Genomic DNA, 27,111 nt, shown 5'->3' with positions numbered 1-27,111 from the left:
CGGTAATTATCACAACCGTTAACACTTGCTTTCTTTGGGATTGGAATTATTATATTCTTCTTGAAGTCTAAGGTTATTTCGCCTGTCTCATACATATTGCTCACTAAATGGTAGTGTTTTGTTAGGTCTGTCTCTCCCAAGGCTGTCATTAATTCTAATGGGATGTTGTCTACTCCAGGGGCCTTGTTTCGACTCAGATCTTTCAGTGCTCTGTCAAAATCTTCACGCAGTATCATATCTCCCATTTCATCTTCATCTACAATCTCTTCCATTTCTATAATATTGTCCTCAAGAACTTTGTCCTTGTATAGACCCTCTATATACTCCTTCCACCTTTCTGCTTTCCTTTCTTTGCTTAGTACTGGGTTTCCATCTGTGCTCTTGATGTTCATGCAAGTCGTCCTCTTTTCTCCAAAGGTCTCTTTAATTTTCCTGTAGGTAGTATCTATCTTACCGTTACTGATATGTGCCTCTACATCCTTACATTTGTCCTCTAGCCATCCCTGCTTAGCCATTTTGCACTTCCTGTCGATCTCATTTTTGAGACGTTTGTATTCCTTTTTGCCTGCTTCATTTACTGCATTTTTGTATTTTCGCCTTTCATCAATTAAATTCAATATCTCTTCTGTTGCCCAAGGATTTCTATTAGGCCTCGTCTTTTTACCTACTTGACTCTCTCCTACCTTCACTATTTCATCTCTCAAAGCTACCCATTCTTCTTCTACTGTATTTGTTTCCCCCATTCTAGTCAATATTTCCCTAATGCTCTCCCTGAAGCTCTCTTCTTTCAATTTATCCAGGTCCCATCTCCTCAATTTCCCATCTTTTTGCAATTTCTACAGTTTTAATCTACAGTTCTTAACCAATAGATTGTGGTCAGAGTCCACATCTGCCCCTGGAAATGTCTTACAATTTAAAACCTGGTTTCTGAATCTCTGTCTTACCATTATATAATGTATCTGATACCTCCCAGTATCTCCAGGCTTTCTTCCATGTATACAACATTCTTTTATGATTCTTGAACCAAGTGTTTGCTATGATTAAGTTGTGCTCTGTGCAAAATTCTACCAGGCGGCTTCCTCTTTCATTCCTTACTCCCATTCCATATTCACCTACTACGTTTCCTTCTCTTCCTTTTTCCAACTGTCGAGTTCCAGTCACCCATGAGTATTAAATTTTCGTCTCCCTTCAGTATATGAATAATTTCTTTTATCTCCTCATACATTTCATCTATTTCATCGTCATCTGTAGAGCTAGTTGGCATATAAAAATGTACTACTGTAGTAGACGTGGGCTTCGTGTCTATCTTGGCCACAATAATGCGTTCACTGTGCTGTTTGTAGTAGCTTACCCGCATTCCTATTTTCCTATTCATTATTAAACCTACTCCTGCATTACCCCTATTTGATTTTGTATTTATAAACCTGTATTCACCTGACCAGAAGTCTTGCTCCTCCTGCCACCGAACTTCACTCATTCCCAATATATCTAACTTTTACCTATCCAGTTCCCTTTTTAAATTTTCTAACCTACCAGCCCGATTAAGGGATCAGACATTCTACGCTCCGATCCGTAGAACGCCAGTTTTTTTTTTCTCCTGATAACAACGTCCTCCTGAGTAATCCCCACCCGGAGATCCGAGTGGGGGACTATTTTACCTCCGGAATATTTTACCCAAGAGGACGCCATCATCATTTATCCTTACAGTAAAGCTGCATGCCCTCGGGAAAAATTACGGCTGTAGTTTCCCCTTGCTTTCAGCCGTTCGCAGTACCAGCACAGCAAGGCCGTTTTGGTTAGTGTTACAAGACCAGATCAGTCAGTTATCCAGACTGTTGCCCCTACAACTACTGAAAAGGCTGCTGCCCCTCTTCAGGAACCACACGTTTGTCTGGCCTCTCAACAGATACCCCTCCGTTGTGGTTGCACCTACGGTACGGCCATCTGTATCGCTGAGGCACGCAAGCCTCCCCACCAACGGCAAGGTGCATGGTTCATGGGGGGAGGCTTGTACGTCATACATTTAAATATATTCTCTCCATTTTACCCCTCCATTTTACGTCATACATTTAAATATATTCTCTCCATTTTACCTAATTTCCTGTTATGTCATTTAACGGCAGCCCTGGATGCCCACTCACATGTTCTGACTGCTCGACCTCCACTGCATTGTCGTAATAAGCCGGATGCCGCAAACTTCCTCCCCCTTCCCTGCACATGTACAGTTTCAAGAAAGTTGTTGATATAGCCAGAAGTATCTGCTATATTAAATCAGAACCACGTTTTATTATGATGAACAAAGATCGTCGTAGCTGAAGCAGTCGATAACATGTAGATCTAGTGCTAGCAGTCGATCATGGATCGACAAGAAGACCGAAGAATTCAGCGTAATTCACCACTGTATGAAGGGCTCTTCGGGCGCTGAGTAAGAGAATGGAGTGAGAAAGTAATGGAAGTGATTGTGGTGCCAAAAGTTCTGATGACGAGGAGGATTTCATGATGTAAAATTTAAAATAAATTCTTTACACTGGTCGTCTGGTGGATGTTACCTACAGTTTGTACCCCGCCCAATGCATTCGCTGCCAAAGAACTCTGCTCCCTGTTGCAACAGTCGCTTGGCTCCACACACCGCTTGCTGCTGGCTCCGTACGAAATACTCACGCACTCTGTCGCCTTTATCTTCGCTTGAACTCCAAGTGCACTCTTTCGTTGGTGACAGATACATCGTCTCGTGAAAGTGCCCATGCCACCTGCCGATAATGTAGCCGGAGGAACACGAAGTCGTGATTGTCTTAGCATGCTCGTAGTCACGAACACACGAACTGAAAGCCAATGTAGTGCTTATATACTCTGCTCATCTGTGTTGAACGCGCGTGTAAAATAACTGGGCTCTGCCATTGGTCATCAGTTGCATTGCTCAAGCATATGTTTGCGTAAGGCCACTGGATGTAGACCTTACGAGGGCTATTCGGAAAGTAAGGAACGATAGGTCGCGAAATGGAAACCACAGAGAAAATGAAAACTGTTTTATTTGCGCTGTGGCCGAGCGGTTCTAGGAACTTCAGTCCGGAACCACGCAACTGTTGCGGTCTGGTTCGAATCCTTCCTCGGGCATGCATGTGTGTGATGTCCTTAGGTTAGTTAGGTTTAAGTAGTTCTAAGTCTAGGGGACTGATGACCTCAGATTTTAAGTCTCATAGTTCTTAGAGCCATTTGAACCATTTTTTTGTTTTATTTGCAACACTTAGCTACAACTCCCAGCTACTTATCTCCATAGTCGCCGATCCGACTTAGACGTGTGTCGTAGCGTTGTACCAACTTTCCAATACCCTCGTTATAGAAGGCAGCCGCCAGTGCTTTCCGCCAATTCTCTACGCTTTCCTATAGCTCGTTGTCGGTGCTAAAATGATGTCTTCATAGTCAGCGGTTTATGTGATCAGAGATGAAACTCAGAGAGAGACAAGTACGGGTTGTATTAGTAATCAAACATTTACAACTGAAAACGATGCAGGAGCACCTTCATTGCCCCTGCAGAATGCGGCTGAGAATTGTCTTGAACAAGAAAACGCACGACAATTATGTAATGTTGGCTGCATAGCTTCAGGCGAAGTTTCTCACCAGGCCCTCGTACTTGGCGGGAAACACTATTTTTCTATGTATCTTTATGCGCTCCCTGTGTGCTCAGAACTAAAATGAACGATGTAACGCGATCGACGGGCATAATAGAGACACTGCCCAACACACCTGTGCAAAACTTCATCGGATTTTCACTGTGGTTTACATTTCGCGACCGAACGTTCCTTACTTTCCGAATAACCCTCGTAGTTATGTACACTATGTGATCAAAAGTATCCGTACACCACCAAAAACATACGTTTTTCCTATTAGGTGCATTGCGCTGCCTCCTGCTGCCAGGTACTCCATATCAGCGACCTCCGTAGTCATTAGACATCGTGAGAGAGCAGAATGGGGCGCTCCGCGGAACTCACGGACTTCGAACGTGATCAGATGACTGGGTGTCACTTGTGTCATACGTCTGTATGCGAGATTTACACAGTCCTAAACATCCCTAGGTTTGCTGTTTCCGATGTGATAATGAAGTGGAAACGTAAAGAGACACGTAAAGCACAAAAGCGTACAGGCCGGCCTCGTCTGACAGAGAGCGCCGACAGTTGAAGATGGCCGTAATGTGTTATAGGCAGACATCTATCCAGACCATCACACAAGAATTCCAAACTACATCAGGATCCACTGCAGATACTATGACAGGTTGGAGGCGAGAAAACTTGCGGCCGCTCATAAGCCACATATCACGCCGGTAAATGACAAACGACGCCTCGCTTGGTGTAAGGAACATTGGACGATTGAATAGTGTAAAAACGTTGTGTGGAGTGACGAATCACGGTACACAATGTGGCGATCCGATTGCAGGGTGTGGGTATGGCGAATGCCCAGTGAACGTCATCTGCCATCGTGTGATGTACCACCAGTAAAATTCGGAGACGGTGGTGTTATGGTATGGACGTGTTTTTCATGGAGGGGGCTTGCACCCCTTGTTGTTTTGCATGCCACTATCACAGCACACGCTTACATTGATGTTTTAAGCACCTTCTTGCTTGCCACTGTTGAAGAGCAATTCGGGGATGGCGATTACATGTTTCAACACTATCGAGTTCCTGTTCATAATGCACGGCCTGTGGCGGAGTGGTCACACGACAATAATATCCCTGTAACGGACTGGCGTGCACAGAGTCCTGACGTGAATCATGTAGAACACCCCTGTGATGTTTTGGAACGCCAACTTCATGCCAGGCCTCACTGACCGACATCGATATCTCTCCTCAGTGCAGTACTCCGTGAAGAATGGGCTGCCATTCCCCAAGAAACCTTCCGCCACCTGATTGAACGTATGCCTGCGAGAGTGGAAACTGACATCAAAGCTAAGGGTGGGCCAACGCCATATTGAATTCCATCATCACCGATGGAGGACGCACCGAACTTGTAAGTTTTTTCAGCCAGGTGTCCGGATACTTTTGATTTCATAGTGTATTAGGTATTTTGTTGTTGTTCTAGCACGAATGAATGTTTCACACACACCAATGCTTCGAAAGTGGGATGTTCACCAGCTGCCATAAAGAATAAGATTTTGTTTTACTTTCAGTACTTTTCAACAGGTTAAACAATATCTGATTTACGTACTACAATGTTACGTACATGGTGTCCCAGGAGGAATGATCAGTAATCAGGGGTGTGACAGAAATGAGAATTCTAAACAAAAAAGGCTAGTAAACAAGGACTCTAAAATGCATATTTTAGAAGCTAAAGGCATTTCTTCATTTTCGGTACCATGAAACAAATCTTTTCTGCTGCAAGCTGTTTGCTTTCCATAGTTTGGGATATAGTATGAACCAAAGGAAGAAAAAAATATCCAGCAGACATGGGCTGTGAACTGCGTACCTGAAGAGCTGTGATCTTTATCTTAGCTACTGTGAAACACATCTCTTCTACTGAATATGTGCTAGTAGCTCCTTAGCTATGGATTTTAAAACCCATGTTTACTACACAATTTCTTATTGTTTTGGTCCAACTACTCCCTACCAAAATATAGAAGCAAGAGAGCTTGCAGCAGAAGAGACTTGTATCACAGTATCGAAGACGAAGAAGTGCTCATACGTCTTCAGGTATGCATTTTAGAGCCCACGTTTACTGGGCTTTTTTGCTTCGAATGGTCATTCATTGACAAGTACACAATAAATGCATGACTTACAGATGATATTTCTTTTGTACATGGCGAAGTCCAATAATCGCTGCTTTGTCAGTCCGTTCCTTGCGTCCTGATGACCTGAGAAGTTAAGTCCCATAGTGCTCAGAGCCATTTGAACCATTTTTTTAAACATTTAAACGACTTTCTGTGTATGTATGTTATCCGGCAGACAGTGAGTTCGTCGGTGTGATACGTGTGGCGAAAATGGACAAGCTGCGTTCTCATGTTCGGCTAATTGACGTGATTGTGCGCACTGTGAAAATTGTGAACTCAACAGTAATAATTTAATTATCTGGCAGAAATGTCACCGCAGTGCAAATGCGAACGTAAATAAAGTACCCTACCAGCTGCTTCTGTCCAGGCTATATCCAGTGCGAGTAGACGGAGGAATGTTATCAGAGCCAAATGCGTGATGCATTGCGTCAGGGGGCTGTAGTTTGACGTTAATGGACCTGCTGCAATTTCGCCGCTGCCGCTGCCGCTGCCACCTATCTGCTGAAGACATCGGACGACATCATCCATCACGCACAGATAAGCAACTTTGTAATTCTACTTCCCCATAAAGCTCTCCCTCCGCAAAGACTGAAAGCCATTCCAAAAATTACTCGTGTAATTTTATTTTCATTGACTTTATCAAATACACGCTTTCCCATAAACGTAGCTCCATAGCAACTAACTTCAAACATTCATGATCTGATTCTTAGCCACACCATTTCTCTACCGCTACTGTTTGCCGACTTAACCTTTTTTCCCACTGTAATAGCGAGTTGGCTATAAAGTGGGGTATATCCGAAATTCAACTGCCTGGAGAGTAAAAAAATTTGCAGGTCACAGTTACACATATCTTGAGCAACTTTTGTCACGGCAATAACTTGTAAAAGTAAACTTTATATTGTAATGTATGAATCTATTGTTGAAAGATTTTAAGAACCTCAAAACTAGGACTTTCTAAAATCATTATCTTAAAAAATGATTTGGGAAGGGGAATGGCCTTAAATAAAAGTTCAAAAACATGCTCAAAAACCAGAAGCATTATTTTTTGTCAACGTAAAATGAAAATCAATCAAAACTTTTATTTTGATGTTATAGTTTTATCAAGTTGTCCGTCACTGTTTAAAAGGTTGACACACACACATTTCAAGCCGAGAAAGAAATGACACTGGCAAGTGGTTATGCTCAAAAATCAGAACCATTATTTTTTGTCAACACAAAATAAAATTCAGTCAAAGTTTTTATTTTGATGTTATAGTTTCATCAAATTGTCCGTCACTGTTTAAAACGTTGACACACACACATTTCAAGCTGAGAAAGAAATGATGCTGGCAAGTGGTTAATTAAGCTGAATAGCTCTGCCTTGTTCTTTCTTCACTTCTGTGACGAGTTTTCCATCAAGGTAAACTGTCAGAAACTGACACGGTACAAAGCTCATTGACCGGCATCCAGCACTGTGTCTGTAAATACACCCTTGTCTCAAATGGAGCTCCACAAATTCAGATTTATTATTGAGGATTTATTTGTAAAAAGCAATCTTCCATGCGCTTTAACGTATCTGATATGACGCATTATCAGCCAGTTGCATTCATTTCCAGCATCCACGTTTCCTCTTTGTGATGCACTCTTTAAGGCCATTGTCAGAAAATCACAACGTTGCATTTCGTAAACCATAAATCTATTCCGTTTTCCGTTATCTGGTGGTTGTAGTAGACCTCACTCCCATGATCATTTAGACTTACACCATTCGACTGCCAATAAGTTTTGTTCAGTGTGAGCGAACAACTGAAGCATGACCCACGCTAATAGTCGGACGCAGTGATCTGCCTGTGTAGTAATGGTAAATGGTGTCACCGCATATTTCAATTTTCGCTGTAAACCACTTGGCAGCCGCCATGTCTATACGTATCTTTACATACACAGTCGGGAAGAAAAATCTGAACGCCTCGAAGGAGTTGTGCGACTTGAACGAAAGTTGGTAGGCGTGTTTCCACATCTGAAAGATGGTGTCTATTAAAATATTTCGCCAGTCGCATAAGAGTGAAGCCGCTATGAGGATGCAAATTGCGTTTGGTTCAAACACACGCTGTAACTATCATGAGCGTTGGTTACCTTTGAGATTGGACGTGGTGAGTTCATGTTAGTAAAGAATACCTTTAAGGCGACAAAGACGCCATTATCAGCACCTCACTTGAGTTTAAAAGAGTTCGTGTAATAGGGCTACAAGGATCTGGATGTTCCTTCTACGATACTGCACGATGACTTGACAGGAGTGTAGCCACTGTAGACGAGAATGCACGGTCGCAAGAGAACCACGCACCGCATGGACACGTGGCACTACCGAAGACCAGCGTGTGCGGCGTATGGCTCTGGCGCATCGTACATTATCTGCAGCAACAATCTGAGCATAAATTGGCAACACAGTGGCACAACGAACTGTTACAGTCGGTTACTTCGAGGGCAGCTCCGAGCTGGACGCTCTGTAGCGCGCATTCCATTCACCCAGAACTATTGCCATTTGCTACTTGAGTGGTGTCAAGCGAGAGCTCGTTGGAGGGCAGGGTGGAGGTATGTTGTGTTTTCTGATGTGAGCTGGTTCTGCCTAGGTGATGGTTATTGGTTAGAAAGAGGTCACTTAAAAACCTGCAACCAACCTGTCAGCGTTTTACACATTCTGGACCTATAACTGGAGTTACAGTCTGGGGTGCGATTTCGTATCTACGTCTACATCTACATATGAACTCCGCTAGCCACCAAGCGGTGTGTGGCGGAGGGCACAATTCGTGCCAAAGTCAGATTCCCCCCATCTGTTACACTCACGGATCGCGCGAGGGAAAAACGACTGTCTGAACGCCTCAGTACGAGCTCTTATTTCCCCTATCTTTGAATGGTGATCATTACGCGATTTGTTGGTGGTAATAATATAATAATGCTCTACATTCTCGGCGAAGATCGGATTTTTTAATTTAGTGTAGAAGCCCCTTCCGTTTAGCGCGCCGTTTATCTGCGAGTGTGTCCCACTTCAAACTTTCTATGAGACTTGTAACGCTCTCGCGATGGCTAAATATACCAGTCACGAATCTTGCCGTTCTTCTTTGGACCTTCTCAATCTCTTGAATGGGATCCAACTGGTAAGGGTTCCATACAGACGAACAGTACTCTAAGACTGGACGAACTAACGTATTATAAGCAATTTCCTTTGTTGAAGGACTGCTTCGCTTCAGGACTGTACCAATAAACCGCAATCTAGAGTTCGCATTGCCCGTTACTTGTGTAATCTGATCATTCCATTTGAGATCATTTCGAATAGTCACACCCAGGTACTTGACGGATGTTACCGCTTCCAAAGACTGGCCATTTATCTTGTACTCGTCTGTCTATTGATGACGTTGGAGTTTCCAGAATGAGATCTTCACTCTGCAGCGGAGTGTGCGCTGATATGAAACTTCCTGGCATATTAAAACTGTGTGCCGGACCGAGACTCGAACTCGGGACCTTTGCCTTTCGCGGGCAAGTGCTCTACCATCTGAGCTACCGAAGCACGACTCACACCCGGCCCTCACAGATTTACTTCTGCCAGTATCTCGTCTCCTACCTTCCAAACTTTACAGAAGTTCTCCTGCGAACCTTGCAGAACTAGCACTCCTGAAAGAAAGGATACTGCGGAGACATGGCTTAGCCACAGCCTGGGGGATGTTTCCAGAATGAGATTTTCACTCTGCAGCGGATTGTGCGCTGATATGAAACTTCCTGGCAGATTAAAACTGTGTGCCCGACCGAGACTCGAACTCGGGACCTTTGCCTTTCGCGGGCAAGTGCTCTACCATCTGAGCTACCGAGGCACGACTCACGCCCGGCCCTCACAGCTTTACCTCTGCCAGTATCTCGTCTCCTACCTTTCAAACTTTACAGAAGCTCTCCGCTGCAGAGTGAAAATCTCATTCTGGAAACATCCCCCAGGCTGTGACTAAGCCATGTCTCCGCAGTATCCTTTCTTTCAGGAGTGCTAGTTCTGCAAGGTTCGCAGGAGAGCTTCTGTTAAGTTTGGAAGGTAGGAGACGAGATACTGGCAGAAGTAAAGCTGTGAGTGCCGGGCGTAAGTCGTGCTTCCGTAGCTCAGATGGTGGAGCACTTGCCCGCGAAAGGCAAAGGTCCCGAGTTCGAGTCTCGGTCGGGCACACAGTTTTAATATGCCAGGAAGTTTCATATCAGCGCACACTCCGCTGCAGAGTGAAGATCTCATTCTGGAAACTCCAACGCCATCAATAGACAGCCTTAACTGACCCTGTATTGACTGTCTAAGTGCAACAGCCATGGAACTCCATCCCACAAACTGACATCCGGCACCAGTACAACGCAATCCATGGACATCTGCATGCTTGTATTCAACATTCTGGGAGTTACACCGGTTACTCCTGTATCATTATTTCACGTTTACCGTGGCTTATCTCGCGTTCACATTAACCTGTGACCTTGCAGTGTTAATCACTTAAGTATGTTACCTATAGAACTGTATTACTGAACTTTCATTACTGGAAATTGATAATTTTTTGATGTTGCGATCTTTTTCTGTCAGTGTATCTTTCGGGGGCCGTACTCTGGCGTTTGTGTTTTCATAGATGTTGTTTGGCAATTTTACTTGTTTTCCTATGTTGCAATCTGTAAAACTGAGTGCACTGTGGCATCTGTCATTAGGTTTCTGAATCTAACTGATCAGAAAACTATCTCTGAGCAGTATTACAAATGTTTGAATTATTTTACAGAGATATTCATAAGGTTTTGTAATTTATATTTTTTGTAGTTTGGTTTACTAACTGCAAACTTGACTGTTAAATTAATTTTGGTGTTGAAATATGCTTTTCCAGCTCTCAAATGATTAAATGTTACATCGTTACGGTTCTGAGCTAAATACAGTGCGTAAAACAAAGGACCACTCCAGGCAGGTAACTGGAATCTTAAAAGTGTCAGGAGGTTGCCTGTCTGCAGGCGCGAAGTGCTACTTTGCAGGTTTTCTTTGTAAATGCACATTTTTCAAATTCTCAAAAAATGTGGGTAGCTGCCACTAAGGGTATTGCTGAACTCGGAGGGGGTGAGGGGGGGGGGGGCGTCGAGTCTTAGAGGGGCCCTTTGCCGTTGTATCCATGCATGTGTTCAATGTCACACCCCTCCGTGATCACGCCACAGGAGGGCGCGAAACGTTCAAATTTCGTCGAATAATTTTGAACGCTCCCTAACGGTTCCACTCTGTACACCACAGCAAAACTGCGGGTGCACTGCAATGCAAAGGAGTGCGGTCACATTCAGTGGGGTTGCTGACCTGAGATAGAGAACGGTTGAAGTGTCCAGCAGGTGACAGCAGTATCCAGAATTGTCAAGAACTATGCCCTGTTATTTATCGCGCTGCGAACTGTCCTTTTCGGCCAAGAGAAGGGATGGTTTGATTGACGCCCATTAAGCCACCCCTTAAGACATTTTCGTGTCCATTCTGAGCGGCAGTGTGTCTTTAATGTGTAAGAAAACCGTGTATTTTAGACAATGGGCGTCACGGCTGTGACAATCTTTCCATCAAGTCCACGGCGGCGTTGGGAGAATTGTGCTGAAATTTTATGGCAGTGTGACATAATTAACTAACCCTACACCTCGCATGAGCTTCTAAGCTCTGGCCTTTTTTCGCATGTGTCGACACCTTGCTGTCTGAGGCGTCATGGAGCCCGTGCGGAACGTCGCAGGGCTTCACCCTAATGCTCCCTTACAGAGGAAGCTTGTAGGCACCTTTGAGCCAAATTTCAAACGTAGCGTCACAATGGGAGACAATTAAGACGTTTCGAAAAAGTTGCCCTTTAATTGTGTTGCGCAGTGAGTGTAGGCATTTTCACGTTCGAAATTCGATGGTTTAATCTCTTCGGAATCACTTTCGCTACAATATGCACTAGTGTCTAGGTAATTAATGTGCCTGGCGACACACTTTGAAACATATTTCAAACGCGCGATAGGGTTCACTCTCCGGCAAATGGCACGGAGGTTGGGGGATGCTCCACTGTGGAAATCTGCAACGTGCCCTGTGCTGCGGCGTGGTTCTGGGCTCTTTGTCACCTCAGTCTGGTACCTGAGATGGTGCGACGTCGTCGCAAGTTTGCGAAAAGCGCTGCCTCATGTTGTGTGACAGCCGCTTCCCTGAGCTTGTGGACTGAGCAAACATTTCCTTCTCCCCCACGTTTCTTACGCAAGGACGTGTTAGCAGTCGAGTATTTACTCATTGGTTGTCACGGTATTTCCAGACTGCATCCGCTTCTCTGCGTTATTAAAAGGTTTGCCCTTTGATTGCAGCTGCAGCGGCCGGTGTTCCGAGGACCGACGAAAAGGAGAAAGGTGAGTGAGAAACTGGACGCCTTACACTGTACACATCATACCTCACTGTTTTATCACTTTCTCTCTGATGCATGTATGTCTGTGCAAGCGCTGAAGTATTGCTGAGCTAGTCTGTCGCTGCCTTTAGTGTTCATATACAAAGTAAACATATGGCTTCCACTTTGTACGGACATTAACTGACAGATGTACATTTCTGGATTACAGAAGAGTTGCTCGATTGAGAATGTCTTTTAAACATTTGCCCGTCATGTATACTGTCCAGTCACATTAACGTAAACACCTGTCAAAAGCCTAAGAAACCACTTTTTGCAGCGCGGACGATTGTGAGACGTGCAGGAAAAGTTACCAACTGTTGGTACCGAAGTGGATGTGGAGCCATGCCGACCCAGTGCTGTGGCCAGTGCGCTAGAGTTCTAGGTCGACGATCGTTGAGGCGAACAGCCCGATTGAGGTGTTCCCACAGTCTTGACTGGGTTTAAAGGCAGGGAGTTTCGTGGCCAGGGGAGTGCGATAAAATCATCCTCGTGCTCTTTGAACCACGCATGTACATTGCGAGCTGTGTGACACGTTGCATCGTCCTACTGGTAGATGCCAGGGAGACAAACTGCGTGTAGGTGTGGACATGGCCACCAAAGGTAGATGCATACTTGTTGAGAGCTGGTCACTCAGAATGGGGCAGGATAAGGTTACGATTGTGGATGGGGCCGTAATCAATTACTCTCGGTTGCACAACAATATGTCAACATTGTTTAAAAACATTAAAATTTTAAAACAATCTTTTTAAAAAAACACAATTGACTGTATGACGGCTGAAGGTCTTATCACCAAAAATTCCACAATTTTAGGGCCAAAGGGCACGAACAATAACCTCAAACTACAAACGGCTGAAGGCCTGAATTAGAAGTCAGAAGAACAATTCCAAATAGCACATATTAAGATAAATACTTCGTTTTAAAACAAACTGTAACACGGCTGAAGGCCTTATTATAAAAGAAGTGAAATTATAACTCGGCTGAAGGCCACAAACAATTTCAAATAACAAACAGCTGAAGGCCTGAATTAGAAGTCAGGAAAACAATTCCAAATAGCACACATCTCAACAAATAGCTCGCTTTTGAAACAAGTTTTCTTAAAAAAAAGAACATTGCAACACGACTGAAGACTGTATTATGAAGGAAGTGAAATTATTGCTCGGCTGAAGGCCACACACAACTTCAAATCACAAACGGCTGAAGGCCTGAAATAGAAGTCATAAGAACAATTTCAAATAGCACAATTTGAGATAAATATTTCGTTTTAAAACAAACTATAACACAGCTGGAGGCCTTATTATAAAAGAAGTAAAATTATTAATCGGCTGAAAGCCACAAACAATTTCAAATAACAAATGGCTGAAGGCCTGGTTTAGTAGTTAGGAAAACAATTCCAAATAGCACTTCTAAAATAGATCTCTTGCTTTTAAAACAAGTTGCCTTAATAAAACTTACTGTGACACAGCTGAAGGGCTTATTACCAAAGAAGTGAAATTATTGCTCTGCTGCGGGTCACACCAACAATAATTAGAAAATTACAAATATCCTTAAAACAAACATCACAATCTAAGGAATCAGGACAAGCGGTTCTCAGCAAGTGTTCCAAAGGTCGGCCTGGGAAGGTAACAACATAAGGTAAGGTGAGACAGGCAGCCAAGAGTTGTAATCACGTAACAAGATGGCAACTCAAACTAGGGGCAGCTTAAGTGTTGACCGACTGACTAACCAATCCGCATAATGTCCGATCACAGGTACAACGACGGAATATTTTTAGGCAAGGTCGAAGGGACAGACAGCACTATGTCTTCAGAAAACACCCAAGACTGGAGGAAACACTAGAACCAAGGAACCAAGGTAGACCTCCCCCTCCCCACCCCCCACCCCCACCCCCCAAAAAAAAAGAAATGCACAGTACAATACAAGAGGCTGTCGAACTACACGCCATGTCGGACAGCATCAACACGACGAGGAAAGGTACACTGCCGGAAAAGTTCACTAACCTCAAGGGAAGGTAACTGGGGCGTTAGCGGCCACAAGGCAGAAAATACCGCTGGTCGCACTTCGCTAATAAGAATAATACTAAATTCAATGATGGATAACAAATAGAGAAAGACGGCTGCAATATTTCACCGCCTCGAAACGCTTCCCTCATTGCCGCCAGGCTCAGCGACCCTGGGAGCAACAACCCTCAGACCAAAGGCGAGCTCTCAGAATAGTCGAGGTTGCATTAGCAGTCAACTCTTCACTCAAACGTCCAGGGTACGGTGTGCAACGAAGTCGTCGCTCTCGCAGCTGGCCCTCCTCCATCCGGCAGTGGCAGCGCGCCGCCAGCGGCCCCCGCTTGCCCTCACGCTGCACGGACCAGCCCGCTGCTGCGCCCCCAACCGACCTGATGTCCGTTCGCAACTCTCCGCCAAACCCAGTACGCAGACAGCACTAAAATAACTGCACATTCAAAAGCACAAGATACACACGGATCCGGGAAAACAATTCCACCAACAATTCACAATACTAAAACCAGTCACTGTGAAACAACACGGACGAATTATAAGTCAGCACAAACACATAGAAGCCAGAAGCGGTCGGAAGACCAAATGCACGTCGTCCGCTGCGACGACCGAACGAACGACCAACCAACAGTCGTCGCCACTCAAGTCAGGCACTAGAAAGATCCCCGTATAAATCGTCAAGTGACCACTTATTGCCATGAGGTCACTTCGACGGGCGGACACACACACACACAAGTGAAAGTTGCGCTACTCGAATATCGTGGTCCATTCAACTAAAACTCGCTGAATCCGGTCCTTGACGTGGCCGTGAACTCTCGCGGACTGTGCATGTGTGTCGCCAGCGGTCGGGCGGGTACTGGCTGTCTGGACTTCACTGCTGCTCCCTCCCAACTCAACACGCTCGACGCACGACGACCCGGAAATACTAGAGGCCGCTCCAAAGATTGTACCACTGTACGCGCTATGGATAAGCTCTGCTGCTGCCACTCACGGACAGACAAGGCGACTAAACGTAGTGGCGCCAGTAAACATACTAAGAAGGGAACCTCCCCATCGCACCCCCCTCAGATTTAGTTATAAGTTGGCACAGTGGATAGGCCTTGAAAAACTGCAAACAGATCAATCGAGAAAACACGAAGAAGTTGTGTGGAACTATGAAAAAATAAGGAAAATATACAAACTGAGTAGTCCATGTGCAATATAAGCAACACCAAGAAAAGTGTGAGCTCACGAGCGCCATGGTCCCGTGATTAGCTTGAGCAACTGCGGAATGAGAGATTCTTGGTTCAAGTCTTCCCTCGAGTGAAAAGTTTACTTTCTTTATTTTCGCGAAGTTATGATCTGTCCGTTCGTTCATTGACGTCTCTGTTCACTGTAATAAGTTTAGTGTCTGTGTTTTGCGATCGCACCGCAAAACCGTGCGATTAGAAGACGAAAGAACGTGCCTCTCCAATGGGAACCGAAAACATTTGATCACAAGGTCATAGGTCAACCGATTCCTCCTCAGGAAAACACGTCTGATATATTCTATACGACACTGGTGACGGCATGTGCGTCACATGACAGGAATATGTTGTCGACCCACCTAACGGGGTACACTTGGCGAATGGGTAAATAGATTCTTCTACCTTGCCCGATTTAGATTTTCTTGTGGATGTGATAATCACTCCCAAAGAAGTGATGAAAACATAAGAGTTTGTCACATAAACTGCAACAAATGAATGCAACAGTTTCACAGTCGCACAGTTTTCCCTGTGCTCTGTCAAAACATATGTTTTTAACGTTTTCAAATTTTTCCGTGTGTAGACCGTCAGATATTGCATATGTCTAAGAAAATCTGAACATCTGGACTTTTGGAGAGCGCAGTTCATTATGCATGAACTTTGTTAATTGTCTGAAAATAAAAAATTGAACTTTTTACTCGAGGGAAGACTTGAACCAAGGACCTTTCGTTCCGCAACTGCTCACGCTAACTACGGGACCACGGCGCTCCTTAGCTCGAGTTATCCTTAATGTTGCCTATCTTGCGCATGGTCTACTCAGTTTGTATATTTTGCTTATCTTTTCATAGTTATACACAACTTCTTCCTGTTTTCTCGATTGATCTGTGTTCAGTTTTTCAAGGCCTATCCACTGTGCCAACTTATAACTAAATCTGAGGGGGGGGGGGGGTGCGATGGGGAGGTTCCCTTGTAAGAAAACGAGACGGCACTATCGCTATTACAAGACGCGAAGCTATGAACGGCATCAACGCGAGCTGCACGCGGCCCACTTGTGTTGATCCACTGTGCCGTCGAGAGGGAGTGCCTCGAAAACGTTCCCCAGATCATAAAGCTTCATCCTCTGGTGTGGACCCTAATGGCTGCAAGCTGCTTGCTTTCATTCCAGTGGAGCATAAAACGTGATCCATATGAAAAGACCACCTGTCGACACTCAGTGAACATCCAGTTGTGATACTGACGTGAAAATTCCAGTCTTCGTCGCCGATGAACAGAAGTCTACAGGGGTTTATGGACTAGGCGCCTGCTGGGGAGGCCCATACGCAGCAATGTTCGCTGAATGACCCTTGAGGAGACACTGTTGGTACCCTCTTGGTTCATCTGGGCTGTCACTTGCTCAACAGTTGCACGTCTGTTCGCCAGCACACATCCCCGCAGCCGTCGTTTACTTCTCTCACTACAGTTGCCTCGGTGCCGGTTTTGGAAAGCGCGATTTTGCCGTGCATGGTACTCGTATACTTTAACCAAGGCGGCACGCGAACAGTTTAGTCTTAGCCCTTCCGGAAACGCTTCCACCCTTGTCCCGAAAGCTAAAGATCATGCCAAGGGGGATGTAAGATAAATCGCTTCGTTTCCGCAATACCAAAACACAACAACTCTACTGTTGACACCCCCTCCCCCCCCCCCCCCCCCGCCGAAACGCTATATATACGAGCAGCGTTTCAAAAGTCCGGGCAAGGTCCGAGAGATGGCACCACCGGCGCGTATCGAGGTCATGTTTAGTTAGTAGCATCTTTGGAAAGAACGCACACCAAGTTTAAGCCATATTGGTCGATTTCTTTGTGTTTAGCATTCGTGTGAATCAAGAAAGTCGAGTGATTGTAAAAAAATGGACGAAAAAGACTTTCGTGTGGTGATTAAACGTTACGTTACGAAAGGCAAAACGCTTTAGGAGACTAATGAGAAGCTTGATAAACATTACGGTGGCTTTGAACCTTCGATTAGAACAGTTTATAAGTGGTTTCAAAATTTTCGGAGTGGCCATTTGGGCACAAGTGATGCTGAACGCTCTGAACGCCCTGTGGAGGTTACGACTCCAGAAATTATTGATAAAATCCATGATATGGTAATGGATGACAGAAGAGTTAAGGTGCGTGAGTTTGCTAGTTCTGTGGACATCTCGAATGAACGGGTACATAATATTTTGCGTAAACATTTGGACATGAAAAAGCTATCCGCAAGATGGGTTCCGCTATTGCTCGCGCTTGACCAAAAACGGAATCGTGTCAAGTGTTGCAAGGATGGTTTGCAGTTGTTCAGGAAGAATCTACAGGATTTTAAGCGTCGTTTGGCCATTGTGGATGAAACATGGATACATTACTATACTCCTGAGACGAAACAACAATCTAAACAATGGGTTACCAAGTGAGAATCTGCACCAAAAAAGGCGGAGACTATTTGTTACTCAGTTGACATCCAATAACTAGACCACTTTCGAAGTCATTGAGTTTTCCTGACAGACTCATTCTTCTGTTACTGCTTCTCTACAGACAACACAATACTCCCTGTCTCCTTTTATATTGGCGGATCCGCGTCTCATGACACGTGGTGGCCAACTGAACGGTACGTAGGGGTGTCTGGATCATTTTGGTCAGATATAGTTTTACGGTGAAATGAATACCCTTAGCTGCACACAGGCGTTGATGTAAGTCAACGGGGACAGTTGAAAATGTGTGCCTCGACCGGGACTCGAACTCGGGATCTCCTGCTCACATGGCAGACGCTCTATCCATCTGAGCCACCGAGCCGGCCGGGATGGCCAGCGCTTCTAGGCGCTACAGTCTGGAAACGCGCAACAATCTGTAACCGCGCGACCGCTACGAATCCTGCCTCGGGCATGGATGTGTGTGATGTCCTTAGGTTAGTTAGGTTTAAATAGTTCTAAGTTCTAGGGGACTGATGACCTCAGAAGTTAAGTCCCATAGTGCTCAGAGCCATTTGAACCATATTTTGAGCCACCGAGGACACAGAAGATAGTGCGACTGCAGGGACTTATCTCTGGCACGCCTTCCGTGAGACCCACATTCGCAACTACTTATTGTCCCGCACTATATTCATAGTGTCCCTGCCCATCATACTCATTACTCGCGGCTTTACCGCCGAATCCCGTAAGAGTTCGGGCACTGTTTGTGCATCTTCACAGAAGAAGAGCCTGAACTATATATATATATATATATATATATATATATATATATATATATAGTTTTCATAGTATTGAGTTTAATGACTCTGAAACGCATTCTATTCGGCATGTCCGAAGGAACAGATACCATCTTTATATATATTTCATAGTATTGAGTTTGATGACTCTGAAACGCATTCTATTCGGTGTATATTACTAGTTCCGATGTATGGCAGTGACTGATGGGCATTTAATGCGAAAAATATTTAGAAGTGGAAGGGGAACTGTGAGTATTTGAGAGATTCCTCTTGAGAATTGCTAATAGAGGCTGGAAAACGAATGCATCAGCAACGGACTGAAGCAGAAGATCTAATCATGACAGTAATGAAAATGAATTGTTGATCAGCACATGTGACCAGGCAATTGGTCAGTAGATGGATCAAGTAATTTCTTTGTTGGATTGAAAGAGATAATAAAAGAGATGGCGACTTAATGAATGGTGCGCATATGAAATTAGGGGAGAAATAAAGTTGCGCATTCTCAAGAATATGAAAGCCCAGAAAAGGCCTTTTTCTAACAGTGAATGCCAGATGCTTGATGTCAATGATGATGATCGTCGTCATCATCTAGAAGACTGTGACTGACTCATTTTGGAACGTACGTTCTCGGACGTTTAATAGTAAGCTCTCGATGATGCACAATTCTTCTCTTGTAGAGTCTGCCACTAGAGCGATGGGAAAATGTCCGTGAAGCTCTCGCGCTTTCTAATATCGCGATACACGGTTATGTTCTTTGTGCACTGTCTGTCCAAAAAAAAAAGTTCAAGCACCTAAAAGACATGGTCGGATATCAAAGCAACTTCGTAAACGTACACACCATATTTGTGTGTCTGTAAATGATCAGGGCTGTGATTATCTGTGAGAGATAGAAGGACCACGAAAGTTCATTAGTGTTCTTCGTGTTTAGTGTTGTTACCAGGCCTGGTATATCTGTATGGTGCGTGAACGGCGTCACATGTTGAGTGACCACTGTGATAGACATGGAGATGGTGCGTGCCCGTTTGAGACAGCATTATCAGCACCTGACAAGAGTTTGAGAGTGGTCTCTCTGTGGGACTCCGTGTAGCCGACTGTTCGAATCGTGCAATTTCTAGATTTGTGGAACATTCGGTGTAACAATGGCTCGACGTTGAACTGCAAGGCAACGTAAGGGCAGGCATACCATAGTCAAGGTTCCAGTCGGCCATGTGTTACCACCTCAACACGTGTCGCTGTAGTATGCCTCAAGCAAATCGTAAATCTTCAGATCTACACCTACCATCCGATAACAGTAATGTAACATTCTATGTAATGTGCACCATTAGTCAGAGACTAGCAGCCAGTCGGGCTAGGCAATTACAGCCCCATGCGTACGCTGCCGTTAACACCACAACACAAATGGCAGCGTTTGAAGTGCTGCTCTGACCGGATGGCATGAACCGGTCATGAGTCGCGGTTCTGCACTTTCGTGAATGACCATCGCCTGTGAGTTTTGCGGCGACCTTGGGAGAGCCCCGCCTTCTTCCAATATTTTGGAGAGGCACAGCGGTTTTACTCCTGGCGTCGTGTACTGGTGAGCCGTATGTTAATGTTTCAGGTCACGGCTGGTAGTTACTGAGGACATTCTCACGGAAGAACGGTACGCCACGAAAAGTGTGCGTCCTCATTTGTTGCTTCTCAGGTGACAGTATCGTGATGCCATTTTTCGAAAGGTCAATGCTCGTCAGCTCGCGACACATGTGTCTATGCAATGTCTGAGGAATGTTGACGTACTCCCGTGGTACCAAGATCACCAGATCTGTCTCCTATAGAACATGTATGGGATCAGCTGGAACGTCAACTATACCCAAGTGTATCGACGTCCAGTTACAACAGTTACAGCCTAGCTTGTCATAGAATGGACTACAACGGCCTTAGTAACCATTCCCAAGCGAATAAGTGCATGAACCCATGCCAGAGGTAGTGTAATGTGGTACTAATAAGCGGGCTCAAATTTGACTGGATTTTGCAGTGACTGAAATAATATCACATACCCTCCCTAACACGGGACGTTTCGTTTCTTTCTCTCCTCCTGGATGCTTCAATTTTTCTGTCAGGCAGCGTATATTGTGTGCCACTTGTGTTAATCCTACCGGGTAAGGGACTACCAGTGGCAGGCAATACTTAAGAATCGGTTTACCTAACATTTGTGAGCTAGCTGGATGAATTGTTTACCAGTAAATCGTCCCAGGGGCGAACTTTTTGATGTCTTACGCCAACCATATTTTGTAGTAACTGGTCGCCAAGTTTTAAATATTAATAGCTCTTTCTTCCTACTTACCTCAAGTATGTTACATTTATTTACACTGAGGGTCGACAGCTGATGCTTGCACATGTATCTATGCTCAGCAAGTCGTCCTACATTTTTCTGACATTCCGATTTCGCTGCTCTACAACAACATCATAGAGATTCTGACTTGAAGCGCCACGTCGCTCAGACGATCAAACGTAGGTGGCCATGTGACATTCCACCTCTGACATAAGTCACGGCAATGAGGTGGTGTGTATGCGCCAGTGCTTGTACAGAACGAGCGTAGTAAGATGGTTGACGTGTGGACATGACAGAATGGCATAAAGGAGCTGTCGTGTTTGGACGTGCCCACACGTCAGTGAATTAAGTTACCCGATTTGTCGGTGTATCAGTGCCAACTGTCCAATGTGTCTACTGGGAATGATGTACCATTAGCATGGCGTAAGAGAAGTGGTCGTAAAAGCTCCTAAGTCACAGTGATCGCAGACGAACGTAAAGCCTCGTCAAGGACAATCGGTTTCAATTGCGACAGGAATTGCGGCTGTCATTGAATGCAGATCCGTCTCAAGCAGTTTCCCACCGAACACTGCGAAAGGACTTGCGTGCTACGGACAATGAGATCGAGTACTTTGCAAATGGCCATTGCTCACAGTGACACATGAAGTTGCGCGTCTTCATCGAGCCAAACAATGCAGAATCTGGACAGTATCTGAATGGATGCTACTAGCGTGGTCCGACGTATCTCCACTTTGCCTTCTTCAAATGATGCAAGGCGTACAGTGCACCAATGACCCAGTGACAAATATAACTCGTAATGCGTGTAGACTGTTGATCTGACTGGGGCTGGTTCTGTGACGTGTAGGCATTTCGTGTCATGACTTCAACTCCCTCATTCAGGACAATGTGAACATTAACCACGATTTTCAGGAAGAAAGAACAGCAGTCAGTTGCAAACAATTTGAATTTTATTGCAGATCGATTTGAGCTACAGAATAGTCATCCACAGTGCACAAAAAAAACCTGGTGTCGTCACACTGACATGAAGTTCAGCTGCATGCAGACCCCAGTTTGAATACAGAAATACGTACAGTACTGGCCATTAAAATTGGTACACCACGAAGATGACGTGCTACAGACGCGAAATTTAACCGACTGGAAGAAGATGCTGTGATATGCAAATGATCAGCTTTTCAGAGCATTCACACAAGGTTGGCACCGGTGGCGACACCTACAAGGTGCTGACATGAGGAAAGTTTCCAACCGATTTCTCATACACAAACAGCAGTTGACCGCCGTTGCCTGGTTAAACGTTGTTGTGGTGCCTCGTGTAAAGAGGAGAAATGCGTACCATCACGTTTCCGACTTTGATAAAGGTCGGATTGTAGCCTATCGCGATTGCGGTTTATCGTATCGCGACATTGCTGCTCGCGTTGGTCGAGATCCAGTGACTGTTAGCAGAATATGGAATAGGTGGGTTCAGGAGGGTAATACGGAACGCAGTGTTGGGTCTCAATGGCCTCGTATCACTAGCAGTCACGATGACAGGCATCTTATCGCCATGGCTGTAACGGATCGTGCAGCCACGTCTCGATCCCTGAGTCAACAGATGGGGACGTTTGCAAGACAACAACCAACTGCACGAACAGTTCGACGACGTTTGCAGCAGCATGGACTATCAGGTCGGAGACCACGGCTGCGGTTACCCTTGACGCTGCATCACAGACAGGAGCGCCTGCGATGGTGTACTCAGCGACGAACCTGGGTGCACGAATGGCAAAACCTCATTTTTTCGGATGAACAGTTTCTGTTTACAGCATCATGATGGTCGGATCCGTGTTTTGCAACATCGCGGTGAACGCACATTGGAAGCGTGTATTCATCATTGCCATACTGACCTATCACCCGGCGTGATGGTATGGGGTGCCATTGGTCACACGTCTCGCTCACCTCTTGTTCGCATTGACGGCACTTTGAACAGTGGACGTTACATTTCAGATGTGTTACGACCCGTGGCTCTACCCTTCATTCGATCCCTGCGAAACCCTACATTTCAGCAGGATAATGCACGACCGTGTGTTGCAGGTCCTGTACGGTCCTTTCTGGATACAGAAAATGATCGACTGCTGCCCTGGCCAGCACATTCTCCAGATCTCTCACCAATTGAAAACGTCTGGTCAATTGTGGCCGAGCAAATGGCTCGTTACAATACGCCAGTCACTACTCTTGATAAACTGTGGTATCGTGTTGGAGCTGTATGGGCAGCTGTGCCTGTACACGCCATACAAGCTGTGTTTGACTCAATGCCCAGGCGTATCAAGGCCGTTATTACGGCCAGAGGTGGTTCTTCTGCGTACTGATTTCTCAGGATCTATGCACCCAAATTGCGTGAAAATGTAATCACATGTCAGTTCTAGTATAATATATATGTCCAATCAACTGCATTTCTTCTTGGTGTAGAAATTTTAATGGCCAGTAGTGTATATTAAGGGCGTGCATAAGTTCATAGCGTCCTTATTTCGTATGGGCAGCTGTGCCTGTACACGCCATACAAGCTGTGTTTGACTCAATGCCCAGGCGTATCAAGGCCGTTATTACGGCCAGAGGTGGTTCTTCTGCGTACTGATTTCTCAGGATCTATGCACCCAAATTGCGTGAAAATGTAATCACATGTCAGTTCTAGTATAATATATATGTCCAATCAACTGCATTTCTTCTTGGTGTAGAAATTTTAATGGCCAGTAGTGTATATTAAGGGCGTGCATAAGTTCATAGCGTCCTTATTTCGTATGGATTCCGGTTGCTCTGTGTTTATTTATCGACTGTATTTTTTTTTATTTCTAGCTCATTGTTACCATTTGAGTTCACGTATTGTCATCTTATCATTTAGAGACAGCGAGTGGAGCTGTGGACGCTAGGAAATGGAGTGACAAGTGGAGAAATCGGAAAATTTCCGAAATATTCTTCTGTTTGAGTTCAATAGAGGGGTGACAGCACCGGAGGCAACCAGAAACATTTGCGCCGTGCATGGGGATAATGTCACTGGACAGAGCACTGCAAGAAAGTGGTTTGACTTTAGTGACTCTCCACGTTCAGGAAGACGTTCAGAGTCATTCCACCACAGTGGACATTTGCATGCAGTGGTGTAGGTCCAAACGTCGGGTGTATGAGTACCGTATACTCTGAGTCAATATCATAAAAATCTCCTGGTGACCGTATGTGCACCTCTGCATGCACGTCATCAATTGCCTCGTGAACCCCACCGACCTTTATCATCTTGTACCGTTACTTATGACGAGAAATGGTGTCTTTATGCTAAAATAAGGAAAAAAGTGATGGTTGAGGGCAAATAAAGCAGCAACTCTCCTTGCAGAAACCTGCGCGCATCTACAGAAGATAATGTGTGGTTACTACGAATTGCTCCCCGAAGTGTAACCATCACTGCTGAGATTTATTGTCAGCAAATGAGATGTCTTGCAGACGCAGTCCAAGAACAACGACCAAGAAAACTGCGTGAAGTGGTGCTATTCCACGATAACGCCCGCCTGCATTCTAAAACACCGTACAGGGCTTGGATTGGGTAGTCATTCCATTCCGTACCCACCTCATTCGCCTGATTTTTCGCCCTCAGATTTCCACCTCTTCTGCTGTCTGTCAAACAACCGTCGCCGGCTGGAGTGGCCAAGCGGTTCTAGGCGCTACAGTCTGGAACCGCTCGGGCATGGATGTGTGTGATGTCCTTAGGTTAGTCAGGTTTAAGTAGCTCTAAGTTCTAGGGGACTGATGACCTCAGCAGTTAAGTCCCATAGTGCTCAGAGCCATTTTTAAAACAACCGTCAAGGAACTTCCCTTGCTGATGAAAATGCGCTCCGAACGTTGCTCGACGAGTTCTTCGCCTCAAAACCACGTGATTTCTACAGTCGCGGAATCGGAAAGTTACGTCACCGTTGGCCGCCTGTTGTAAAGAGTGAAGGAGCATATCTTATTCATGGTTCAAGTCTCCGTTACGTGTATGTGTTGTCGAAATTTAGCTTATGGAAAAACGCTATGAACTTACGCACTAATCCATTAGCACTCATTACAAAAGATGCAGCCGGTGGAGCCAAAGTGGTCGAAGTCTGATACAAACCTGATTACAAAAGATGCAGCCGGTGGAGCCAAAGTGGTCGAAGTCTGATACAAACCTGGAAAGCTTTCAGTATTGTATTAAACTTCGACTACTTTGCTTCCACTGGCTGTATCTTTTATAATTATCGCTATATATATTTCCGCATTAAAGCTGCACCTAAACTTCATGCCAATGTGACGACACTAGATGTTTTATGCACTGGTGATGCCTATTCCATAGTTGAAACTGATCTGCAATAAAATTCAGGTTGTTCGCTGGTGAGCGCTGTTCTTCCTTCCTGAAAGTCCAGCGGTCGCTGCCCAACGAAATATTACGGATTTCAACGAAAATAATTAATCAGGGTGTTTATTTAAACATTGCCGGTGACCAAATGTAGCCCTTTCTTGGAGAATCTTCATGATAAGTATGCTGGGGACACTTCCGTCTTCCAAAATAACAACAGCCGCATTCACAAATTATCCTGTGTGTGACCATTGGTGACTCTGGATCCCAGCCTGACGATTTGGTTAGTGGCAGCAGTGACTGCTTGGAAATGGGGCTGCGACCCCGAAACTAGAAGGTGAAAGGTCCCGAGTTCGAGTCTCGGTCAGGCACACAGTTTCAATCTGCCAGGAAGTTTCATATCAGCGCACACTCCGCTGCACAGTGAAAATCTCATTCTGGAAACATCCCCCAGCCTGTGGCTTAGCCATGTCTCTGCAATATCGTTTCTTCCAGAAGCACTAGTTCTGCAAGGTTCGCAGAAGAGCTTCTGTAAAGTTTGGAAGGTAGGAGACGAGGTACTGGCAGAATTGAAGCTGTGAGGACGGGTCGTGAGTCGTGCTTGGGTAGCTCAAATGGTAGAGCACTTGCCCGTGAAAGACAAACGTCCCGAGTTCGAGTCTCAGTTCGGCTCACAGTTTCAATCTGCCAGGAAGTTTCATATCAGCGCACACTCCGCTGCAGAGTGAAAATCTCATTCTGGATACATCCCCCAGGCTGTGGCTAAGCCATGTCTCTACAATATCCTTTCTTCCAGGAGTGCTAGTTCTGCAATGTTCGCACAAGAGCTTCTGTGAACTTTTGAAGGTAGGACACGAGGTACTGGCAGAATTGAAGCTGTGAGGACGGGTCGTGAGCCGTGCTTGGGTAGCTCATATGGTAGAGTACTTGCCTATGGAACATCTATTTCCAAAACAAATACTCTTTATCAGCTAAGGACCCGCCAACAAAATTCTTCTTGTATAGTATTGGAGGAGATCATGAATTATATGAACCCCTTGCTCGCCATCCTAGCATTAAGATCAATTCTCGTCCTCGTGCCAGAGAGAAGCGACATATCGAAACTGTGATGTGGTTTGATAGCGTTTACAAAAGTCCAAAACTGGTTGCCATTTAAATAAAAACAAACTTGTGTGCAACTGTGACGATTTTGTAATGTTAATGAATCGTAGCATGTAATATTTCTGGCTTAGTCAGCCATAATATTAGGCTCCAAGAAGCTGTTCCCAGAGCAGTGGAGATGCACGAAATGTGGTCTGAGGTACCTGTGAGAGATGTTAAATTCGGTACCATTCCCGTGAGAAAGACCGCCTGTATAATGCTACTGCTCTTTATTGGCTGCTGTGTTCGGAGCAAGGGCGCCAAAACGTTAAAGTATAGTTATTATTATTAGTTAAACTTCTCATTAGAATGACTTCACTTTTTAATATAAATATCTCTCAAAAGCTGACTATTAATCACTCATTTTAGAATTATTAAAAACAATTTAAATCAAAAACAAAAGAATGACGAAATTGCAGACGAAGCACTTCGGAAGCGTTCGGGTCACGCCTTTTCCTGGTATGGCGCGCGAAATGTTTCTGGCTGCTCGTCACTCTGGATTAGGCAGTCGAGAAGAACAGACATATTGTCTGTCGTAGGATGTGTTTCCAATTTTTATTTAAGTTCCTGTTCGTCACTCTGGATTAGGAAGTCGAGATGTACAGTCATGTTGTCTGTGGCAGGATGTGTTTGCCAGTATTCAGTATTAAAAGATTCACTCCGGTAGTCATGAGGCACAGACCGTACCACAAATAGTGTAAAGATACATTTTCGTAAACATTGTGTTTG

General features: G+C 44.9%; 1 protein-coding gene across 6 annotated transcripts in view; it reads left to right on the top strand.

Moving 5' to 3' along the window:
- The window catches only part of LOC126161441 (prolyl 4-hydroxylase subunit alpha-1), an 806,800-nt gene that overhangs the window by 467,776 nt on the left and 311,913 nt on the right, over positions 1-27,111 (top strand). For 2 of the 6 annotated variants that reach the window (XM_049917252.1, XM_049917247.1), the window contains one exon: positions 12,083-12,124. The exons of 3 other annotated variants lie outside the window; for them this stretch is intronic. Coding sequence is in view for 1 of the 3 variants with exons in the window: in XM_049917247.1 (XP_049773204.1) it covers positions 12,083-12,124 (42 nt within the window). In the remaining 2 variants the exon portion in view is untranslated. Of the gene's footprint in view, positions 1-12,082; positions 12,125-27,111 lie in introns of those variants that run through there. One more of the 6 variants, XM_049917254.1, reaches the window with a different exon arrangement.

Source organism: Schistocerca cancellata, chromosome 2 (assembly GCF_023864275.1).
Source record: "Schistocerca cancellata isolate TAMUIC-IGC-003103 chromosome 2, iqSchCanc2.1, whole genome shotgun sequence".
NCBI lineage: Eukaryota > Metazoa > Arthropoda > Insecta > Orthoptera > Acrididae > Schistocerca > Schistocerca cancellata.
This window is presented reverse-complemented; position numbering and strand designations above follow the sequence as displayed.